At 53.4% G+C, this 10,285-nt stretch overlaps 1 protein-coding gene across 1 annotated transcript in view; it reads right to left on the reverse strand.

Annotated features, from left to right (window-relative positions):
• The window catches only part of LOC137309934 (E3 ubiquitin-protein ligase TRIM39-like), a 130,670-nt gene extending 120,637 nt beyond the window's left edge, over positions 1 to 10,033 (reverse strand). The window contains exons 1-5 of the mRNA XM_067977936.1: positions 9,710 to 10,033; positions 7,116 to 7,211; positions 5,810 to 6,040; positions 4,249 to 4,271; positions 1,297 to 1,430 (exon numbers count right to left, since the gene is read on the reverse strand). Coding sequence (XP_067834037.1) covers positions 1,297 to 1,430; positions 4,249 to 4,271; positions 5,810 to 6,040; positions 7,116 to 7,211; positions 9,710 to 10,033 — 808 coding nt within the window. The remainder of the gene's footprint in view (positions 1 to 1,296; positions 1,431 to 4,248; positions 4,272 to 5,809; positions 6,041 to 7,115; positions 7,212 to 9,709) is intronic.
• Between the last annotated feature and the right edge of the window lie 252 nt (positions 10,034 to 10,285).

Genomic DNA, 10,285 nt, shown 5'->3' on the forward strand with positions numbered 1-10,285 from the left:
GAGCAGGCTCGAGGGGCCGATTGGCCTACTCCTGCTCCAATTTCTTATGTTCTTATGTTCTTATGTGTGTCTGTATGAGTCTCTGTGACGGGGCGTATGTGTCTGTGTGAGTCTCTGTGACAGGGCGTGTGTGTCTGTGAGGCTCTGTGACAGGGCGTGTGTGTCTGTGTGAGTCTCTGTGACAGGGCGTGTGTGTCTGTGTGAGTCTCTGTGACTGGGCGTGTGTGTCTGTGTGAGTCTCTGTGACAGGGCGTGTGTGTCTGTGTGAGTCTCTGTGACAGGGCGTGTTTGTCTGCGTGAGTCTCTGTGACAGGGCGTGTGTGTCTGTGTGAGTCTCTGTGACAGGGCGTGTGTGTCTGTGTGAGTCTCTGTGACAGGGCGTGTGTGTCTGTGAGAGTCTCTGTGACAGGGCGTGTGTGTCTGTGTGAGTCTCTGTGACAGGGTGTGTGTGTCTGTGTGAGTCTCTGTGACAGGGCGTGTGTGTCTGTGTGAGTCTCTGTGACAGGGCGTGTGTGTCTGTGTGAGTCTCTGTGACAGGGCGTGTGTGTCTGTGTGAGTCTCTGTGACAGGGTGTGTGTGTCTGTGTGAGTCTATGTGACAGGGCATGTGTGTCTGTGTGAGTCTCTGTGACAGGGCGTGTGTGTCTGTGTGAGTCTCTGTGACAGGGCGTGTGTGTCTGTGTGAGTCTCTGTGACAGGGCGTGTGTGTCTGTGTGAGTCTCTGTGACTGGGCGTGTGTGTCTGTGTGAGTCTCTGTGACGGGGCGTGTGTGTCTGTGTGAGTCTCTGTGACAGGGCGTGTGTGTCTGTGTGAGTCTCTGTGACGGGGCGTGTGTGTCTGTGTGAGTCTCTGTGACGGGGCGTGTGTGTCTGTGTGAGTCTCTGTGACAGGGCGTGTGTATCTGTGTGAGTCTCTGTGACGGGGCGTGTGTGTCTGTGTGAGTCTCTGTGACAGTGCGTGTGTGTCTGTGTGAGTCTCTGTGACAGGGCGTGTGTGTCTGTGTGAGTCTCTGAAGGGGCGTGTGTGTCTGTGTGAGTCTCTGTGACAGGACGTGTGTGTCTGTGTGAGTCTCTGTGACAGGGCGTGTGTGTCTGTGTGAGTCTCTGTGACGGGGCGTGTGTGTCTGTGTGAGTCTCTGTGACAGGGCGTGTGTGTCTGTGTGAGTCTCTGTGACAGGGCGTGTGTGTCTGTGTCTTTGTAAGTTCCTGAATTATTTTGGATATTCCCAGCTGTCTGAACACAACTAACCCGACCTGCTCTCAGTCCCTTATATTGGAGAAAAGCTGCACGTTCTTACCAATGATTCCCAGTATGTCTGAGTGATACTTTTCCAATCCATTCAGCCTCTTCTGGATAAGTTGAGATATATTGGACAGGTTCAGGGTGAGCGCTGGAACATCTGGGTCTGTGACTCTCCGAGTCTCAGTCACTCTGGAATGAAAGAGGAGAGAATGTTTTTATCAGTGGGGACATTTCAGATCAGAAACCCAAAGGGGAACGAGTGATCAGTGCAACAACCTGCACCCCTTCTAATGCTCGTACTGAGACCCCGCAGCAACCCATCCTAAAAATGGCAGAATCCCGGGATTTGCAGTCTCCCTGCATTCACACTGATCTCCACACATGCAGTGGGATCCTGGTTTGCTGCCACTTCAGCTCAGTTTGTGATTTTCAAAGCCGACTGAGTTCAGTCCAGTTTCTCTGCACTGGAGCCCTCATCTTTCCATTATTAATAATTATTATTATCCCGAGCGTCTCCAGTCTGTGCTCCCCCCTCTCTGCAGGATCACACTCTCTACAATCATGTGAAGTGAGGAGAGGAGAAGGAACAGCCTCCCAGGTAGAGGTAGAGGTAGAGAGGTGGAGAGGTAGACGTGGAGAGGTGGAGAGGTAGACGTAGAGAGGTGGAGAGGTAGACGTGGAGAGGTGGAGAGGTAGACGTAGAGAGGTGGAGAGGTAGATGTAGAGAGGTGGAGAGGTAGACGTAGAGAGGTGGAGAGGTAGACGTAGAGAGGTGGAGAGGTAGAGGTAGAGAGGTGGAGAGGTAGACGTGGAGAGGTGGAGAGGTAGACGTAGAGAGGTGGAGAGGTAGATGTAGAGAGGTGGAGAGGTAGACGTAGAGAGGTGGAGAGGTCGAGGTAGAGAGGAGGAGAGGTAGACGTAGAGAGGAGGAGAGGTAGACGTAGAGAAGTGGAGATGTAGACATAGAGAGGAGGAGAGGTAGACATAGAGAGGTGGAGACGTAGACGTAGAGAGGTGGAGAGGTAGACATAGAGAGGAGGAGAGGTAGACATAGAGAGGAGGAGAGGTAGACGTAGAGAGGAGGAGAGGTAGACATAGAGAGGTGGAGAGGTAGAGGTAGAGAGGAGGAGAGGTAGTGGTAGAGAGGTGGAGAGGTAGAGGTAGAGAGGAGGAGAGGTAGACGTAGAGAGGTGGAGAGGTAGACATAGAGAGGAGGAGAGGTAGACGTAGAGAGGTGGAGAGGTAGAGGTAGAGAGGAGGAGAGGTAGTGGTAGAGAGGTGGAGAGGTAGAGGTAGAGAGGAGGAGAGGTAGACGTAGAGAGGTGGAGAGGTAGACGTAGAGAGGTGGAGAGGTAGACGTAGAGAGGTGGAGAGTTAGATGTAGAGAGGTGGAGAGTTAGATGTAGAGAGGTGGAGAGGTAGACATAGAGAGGTGGAGAGGTAGATGTAGAGAGGAGGAGAGGTAGACGTAGAGAGGTGGAGAGGTAGACGTAGAGAGGTGGAGAGGTAGAGGTAGAGAGGAGGAGAGGTAGACGTAGAGAGGTGGAGAGGTAGACGTAGAGAGGTGGAGAGGTAGAGGTAGAGAGGTGGAGAGGTAGACGTAGAGAGGTGGAGAGGTAGACATGGAGAGGAGGAGAGGTAGACGCAGAGAGGTGGAGAGGTAGAGGTAGAGAGGAGGAGAGGTAGAGGTAGAGAGGTGGAGAGGTAGAAGTAGAGAGGTGGAGAGGTAGAGGTAGAGAGGTGGAGAGGTAGAAGTAGAGAGGTGGAGAGGTAGAGGTAGAGAGGTGGAGAGGTAGAGGTAGAGAGGTGGAGAGGTAGAGGTAGAGAGGTGGAGAGGTAGAGGTAGAGAGGTGGAGAGGTAGAGGTAGAGAGGTGGAGAGGTAGAGGTAGAGAGGTGGAGAGGTAGAGGTAGAGAGGTGGAGAGGTAGAAGTAGAGAGGTGGAGAGGTAGAGGTAGAGAGGTGGAGAGGTAGAGGTAGAGAGGTGGAGAGGTAGAGGTAGAGAGGTGGAGAGGTAGACATAGAGAGGTGGAGAGGTAGAGGTAGACAGAAGGAGATGTTTAGGGGGAGAATTCCAGAGCTTAGGGCCTAGAAAGCTGAAAACACGACTGCCGATGGTGGGGTGAAGCATATCGGGGATCCACAAAAGGCCAGAATTAGAGGAACGCAGAGTTCTCGGAGAGTTGTCGGGCTGGAGGAGGTTACAGAGATAGGGAGTGACGAGGCCATGGAGGGATTTAAAACAAGGATGAGAATTTTAAATTCCAGGCGTTGCTGGACCGGGAGTCAATGTGGGTCAGTGAGCAGAGGGTGATGGGTGAACGGGACTTGGTGCGAGTTAGGATACGGGCAGCAGAGTTTTGGATCAGCTGAAGGTCATGGCGGGTGGAAGATGGGAGGCCGGCCAGGAGAGAATTGGAAAAGTCGAGTCCAGAGGTAACAATAGCATGGATGAGGGTTTCAGCAGCAGATGCTGAGACAGGTGATATTATGGGGTGGAAGTAGGAGGTCTTGGTGATGGAGAGGAAATGGGGTCGGAGGCTCAGCTCAGGGTCAAATAGAACGTCGAGGTTGGGAACAGTCTGGTTCAGACTCAGACAGTGGCCAGGGAGGGGGATGGAGTCGGTGACTAGGGAACGGAGTTTGTGGTGGGGACCGAAGACAATGGCTTCGAACTTCCCAATATTTAATTGGAGGAAATTTCACCTCATCCAATACTGGATGTTGGACAAGCAGCGTAACAAATCAGATGCTGTGGAGGGGTCGAGAGAGGTGGTGGTGAGGTAGAGCTGGGGGTCGTCAGTGTACATGTGGAATCTCCCATTTCCCACAGGCTGCCTGAGCCAATAACCCCTCAAACCACAGTTAAACATCACTCAATATTCCCACCGTTTGAAAGCACCTTATCTGGGAAGGTTTCCAAGCGGTGCTTCTACTTTCACTCCTCTCCCAGATACAGGGGAAGGTTCCCTATCAGCAGCAGGTACTGTATGACTGAGAGGAACTTACCTGGAAAGGAGCTGCTTCAAGATCTGTGAATAAAGAGAGGAGATCAAATCAGTCAACGAACAAATCAACACCCAATGGAACCAAAGAGTGAATTTGGGATTGAGAGTAAAGAGTTCAGTGTATAACAGTAGGTGGGGCCAGTCACAGGAATGGGCAATAATCCCACATTTCACTGCACTCCATCCTGGGGCAGCGCCAACACTCCGAGGGCAGGGCTGAGGGGGCAGCGCCAACACTCCCAGGGCAGGGCTGAGGGAGCAGCACCAACACTCCGAGGGCAGGGCTGAGGGGGCAGCGCCAACACTCCCAGGGCAGGGCTGAGGGGGCAGCACCAACACTCCGAGGGCAGGGCTGAGGAGGGCAGCACCAACACTCCGAGGGCAGGGCTGAGGGGGCAGCGCCAACACTCTGAGGGCAGGGCTGAGGGGGCAGCGCCAACACTCCCAGGGAAGGGCTGAGGGGGCAGCGCCAACACTCCCTGGGCAGGGCTGAGGGGGCAACGCCAACACTCCCTGGGCAGGGCTGAGGGGGCAACACCAACACTGCGAGGGCAGGGCTGAGGGGGGCAGCACCAACACTCCGAGGGCAGGGCTGAGGGAACAGCGCCAACACTCCCAGGGCAGGGCTGAGGGGGCATCACCAACACTCCGAGGGCAGGGCTGAGGGGGCAGCACCAACACTCCGAGGGCAGGGCTGAGGGGGCAGCACCAACACTCCGAGGGCAGGTCTGAGGGGGCAGCACCAACACTCCGAGGGCAGGGCTGAGGGGGCAGTGCCAACACTCCCAGGGCAGGGCTGAGGGGGCAGCGCCAACACTCCGAGGGCAGGGCTGAGGGGGCAGTGCCAACACTCCGAGGGCAGGGCTGATGGGGCAGCGCCAACACTCCCAGGGCAGGGCTGAGGGGGCAGCACCAACACTCCGAGGGCAGGGCTGAGGAGGGCAGCACCAACACTCCGAGGGCAGGGCTGAGGGGGCAGCGCCAACACTCCGAGGGCAGGGCTGAGGGGGCAGCACCAACACTCCGAGGGCAGGGCTGAGGGGGCAGCACCAACACTCCGAGGGCAGGTCTGAGGGGGCAGCACCAACACTCCGAGGGCAGGGCTGAGGGGGCAGTGCCAACACTCCCAGGGCAGGGCTGAGGGGGCAGCGCCAACACTCCGAGGGCAGGGCTGAGGGGGCAGTGCCAACACTCCGAGGGCAGGGCTGATGGGGCAGCGCCAACACTCCCAGGGCAGGGCTGAGGGGGCAGCGCCAACACTCCGAGGGCAGGGCTGAGGGGGCAGCGCCAACACTTTGAGGGCAGGGCTGGGGGGCAGCGCCAACACTCGGAGGGCAGGGCTGAGGGGGCAGCGCCAACACTCCGAGGGCAGGGCAGAGGGGGCAGCGCCAACACACTGAGGGCAGGGCTGAGAGGGCAGCGCCAACACTCCGAGGGCAGGGCTGAGGGGGCAGCGCCAATGCTGGGATCCACCAACAATCTTCAAACAATTCAGCCCTCTCACCAGCCTCACAGAAACGCCCCATTCCCCAGACATGGCCCTGTTTATATTGAAGATGTACCTGAATAAAGGAGAGATGGTCCCTCTGTACCAGACTCTGGGTTTCTCCATCTATTAATGTAATCTGTTCCATCCTCTTGTTTAATGCTTCAGAACAGCTTCTAATCTGAGAGAGAGCTCGGAGCCCCTCCTCATCGATCAGTTTCAGTGCGTATTCTTCATCTTCTTCCAGCTGTCTCCTCCATTCAGAGAAGCTCTTCGATAGCTTTCCTTTCAGCTCATTGATTCGTGTCTGAAACCCAAACCAACTCTCATTACAAACGGCCCTTCCACACAGCTCTTACCCTGAGCACACGGCACTTTCCAGGGACGGGACAGTTTGTTTCGATCACTACTCAATCACCCGTTAAAGATGGACAAGCAGTGGGGGAGGGTCTACTGGGAGAGAAAACAGAGTTTAACGAGTGTTGCCTTGAGCCTTGAGTTTAATAGAAAGAGCACTGTATTTAGACTGTGTATGGCACTGCCACCTGGTCCATCCACACCTGGAGTGATGGGTCCAGTTTTGGTGCCCACACCTGGTGAAGGAGATTGAGACTCTGGAGAGGACGGTGGCCAGAATGACACGTAGTCTGATGGATTTTAGTTCTGAGGATCAGCTCCAAGAGGGAGGGCGATTTAGAGAAAGGCAGGCCGAGAGGGACATGATTGAGGTTTTTAAAATGATCGAGGGATTATTGGACTCACTCGTTGGGTGAGGTACTTGAGATGGATCGGGATGGTAGGACTAGAGGGCCTGTGTGTAAAATCCATAGGCACAGAGTTAGGTTAGACCCCAGAGTCCTCGATCTCTGGAACAAACTCCCTGAACACGTGGGGGGTATGGAGTCACTCCCACCCTTTGAAAGGGAGCTGGGGAGGAATTTCCCAGAGTTTGTCCTCAATTGTCTGCAGGTGTTTTTTCTCTCTTCTGTTTGCCTTTCCCAGGTGAGTACATGGTTCGGGGTGGATCAGTGGTGTGTGTGATTGAACCCTGTCTGCATGGGGCAGGCTCGCTGGGGCTAATGGTCTTTTCTTCCTCTTCCTTTCTATGTTCATCTGATACAGGCTTCAGGGCAAGTCTCCAACTCCCAGCCTCTGACTGTGTCTGTTTCAGTCAATCCAGTGCCCAAGTGATGTAATAATATTCCCTGGGAGGTGCAGGGAGAGTTAAGCAGCTCCCCCTCACATCAAACACACGGGGAACTCAGTGTAATCAGTGACTCGGCCCCAACACAACCAGCCTGGTTTGGAAGGCCTGTTTCTGATGTGCTCATTGACTCAGCGGGGAGAGAAACCCTTTCTAAATCCAGTCCCACTTTACCCACCTTTATTTCAGCTTCTGATCTCTCCAAGTCTCGCTGTTTGCTGGAACAATTCTGCTGGACTCCCCGAAGCCTCTCGATTTCTCTCTCCAATTCTTCCTGTAAAGGTGATTGGAAAGTGTTTAAAACAATAACAACAGCCTGCATTTATATTGTGCTTTTAACACAGTAAAACCTCCCAAGGCCCTTCACAGGAAGGTAATCAGACAAAAATTGACACCGAGCCAAAGAAGGGGACATTCGGACAGGTGACAAAATGATTGGTAAAAGAGATTGATTTTAAGGAGGAAATTAATGGAGGAGAGAGAGAGATGGAGAGGCGGAGAGATTTTGGATGAGCTCAAGTTTACGGAGGGTGGAGGATGGGAGGCCGACCAGGGAGCATTGGAATAGTCGAGTCTCCAGGTAACACATGGATGAGGGTTTCAGCAGCAGATGGACTGAGGCTGGGGCAGAGATGGGTGATATTACGGGGATGGAAGTAGCCAGCCTTAGTGATGGAGAGGACATGGGGACAGAAGCTCAGCTCCGGGTCGAATAGGATGGTGAGATTGCTGTAAGTCTGGTTCAGCCTGAGACAGTGGCCGGGGAGGGGGATGGAATCAGTAACGAGGGAACAGAGTTTGTGACGGAGGGGGTCTCAGACAATGTCTTCGATGTTCCTCATGTTTCAGTGGATGAAATTTCTGCTCATCTCAGACTGGATGTTGGATAAGCAGCGTGACCAATCAAAGGCAGTGGAGAGGTCGAGAGAGTTCGTGGTGAGGTCGAGCTGGGTGATGTCAGCGTACATGAGGTACCTGACATTCTGTTTTCTAAATGATGTCGCCAAGGGGCAGCATGTAAGTGAGAAATAGGAGGGGGCCAAGGATAGATCCTTGGGGGACTCCACAGGTAACAGTGCGGGAGTGGGAATAGAAGCCATTGCAGGAAATTCTCTGTCTATGACTGGAGAGGTGAGAGTGGAACCAGGCGAGGGCAGTCCCACTCAGCTGGACAACGGAGGAGAGGCTTTGAAGGAGGATGGTTGGTCAACCATGTCAAAGGCAGCAGACAGATCGAGATGGACGAGGAGGGATTGTGCACAACGGCCACAGTCACATAGGATCTCATTTGTGACTTTGATAAGGACCGTTTCAGTGCCGTGGCACAGATCGAAATCTGATTGGAGGGGTTCAAACGTGGAGTTGTGGGAAAGATGGGCTCATATTTTGGAGGCGACAACACGTTCAAAATCTTTGGAGAGCAAAAGGAGGTTGGAGATGGAGCGATAGTTTGCGAGGACAGAGGGGTCAAAGGTATGTTTGTTGAGGAGGGGGTGATGATGGGAGATCTGAAAGGGAGCTGGACAGTACCAGAGGAGAGGGAACTATTTGTAATATCAGCGACCATGGGGGCCAGGAAGGGAAGTTGGGTGGTCGGCAGAATAGTGGGATTGGGTGGAGGGAGCAGAAAGTGGGTCTCATGGACAAGATGAGCACGGAGATTGCAGGAGGGGAGTTAGGAGAGAAAATGGAGATGTGAGTTCAGGGCAAGGACAGGGGGGAAACTTGGGAGAAGATTGGTTTGGTCGGCGATGGGAAGGGAGGGAAGCAGCAGAGGCAGCTGAACGGATTGTCTCAATCTACCTGATAAAGAAGATCATGAGCTCCTTGCACTTGTTGTTGGAGGTGAGGGTGGAGGGGCAGGAGAGAGGGGTCTTGCTGATAGTGGAGAACAGAAGCCGGTGATTATCTTACATTCCAGGATAATCCTGGAGTAGTGAGCAGTTTTGACAGAGGAGGAATAAAAGGGATTGAAACTGGAATGTAAAAGGGAAATGATTCCGTTCCAGGAGTGACCCCACTGGGTGTGGATAGAAAGTGGTTTGGGGGATTCTCAGTGTCTGGGCCCTGAGCAGAAATATTCCCTTCTGTGACTCTCAGTAAAGAGGTGCTCCCTGCCCTGTATAAACTGAGGAACCACACACACACCGGCTTCTTTTCACACTGACTCACCGTGTGCTGCATTTTCACACGGACTCAGCTCCTCCATTTCCAGGAATCAGCCGAGGGGAAAGGGAGACAGACTCAGTCACACCAGCATTGCTCAAACACCAATTCCCTCTTGTTGTGAGAAACAGTTTCTCCCCCCAGCCCCTGAGTCTCCCCCCGTGGGTGTCCCTCACTCCCCCCACCGGTGATGGTCCTCTCCCTGCTGGTCAGATGGCAGAATACCCCAGCGTTACACAGGGCTACAACATGCTCTGCTCTACAGCCCTATGCCATGGAGGGCCAGTTCTCACAGGTGCCCACACAGTGAATTACTGAGCTCAACAGTGCCCTCATCAGGAGGGGCTGAGTGTGGGTGAGGGGCAGTCACCCTGGGCCACTCTCATACCCATCCCATTGCCCACCCTGTTCTCTCAGACAGACTGTAAGAGAAAGGGGACGGAGCAAATCTGACTGATGAAAAACAAACAGCCGTAAACCCAGACCCAGGGCAGCAAGAAAACACTGGGCTAAATCAGCACTGTCTGCAATCAGTTCGATTAATGTTGGTCATTAACAGGAAAACTCTCCCTCACTGTATTTAATATCAGGAATTGTGTCACTCACCTTAATTGCAGCTTGTGCCTGATCCAGGCTCAGCAGTGTGTGGGATTTATGTTTCCCTGTTGTTGCACAGGAAACACACACACACTCTGCATCATCTTCACAATAGAATTCAAGGACCTTCTTATGGTCAACGCACTGCCTGTCTGCAACATCAGCCACAGGTTCGATTAGGGTGTGTCCACTGAAGGCCTTGTTCAGCAGATGTGGTTTTAAATGACTGGAGCAAAAAGATGTTTCACATTTCAGACACGTCTTCACAGCTGGGGATGGATTCTCGACACAGTAATCACACACGACATCGGCTGGATCAGCTCCAGGCTCCATCCCTCCAGCACCTGAAGCAGCTTTCACACAGCACAAGAGAGACTGAGGAACCAGAGCAGGAAGTGAAATTCTTATAAACACCCGGTGCAGGGAGTGACGATGTTAGTTTCACTTTCATGATTCACTCTGTCTGAAGATTAACCCTTTCAGTCCTGCAGTAGCAGGTCAGAACCAAAATCAGTAAAACATGATTACAATTTTACAATCTGGAGCCAGAATACAGCAAACTGGGCTCAGTAAACACAAACCGAA

The sequence above is a fragment of the Heptranchias perlo genome, unplaced genomic scaffold (assembly GCF_035084215.1).
Source record: "Heptranchias perlo isolate sHepPer1 unplaced genomic scaffold, sHepPer1.hap1 HAP1_SCAFFOLD_192, whole genome shotgun sequence".
Taxonomy (NCBI): Eukaryota; Metazoa; Chordata; class Chondrichthyes; order Hexanchiformes; family Hexanchidae; genus Heptranchias; species Heptranchias perlo.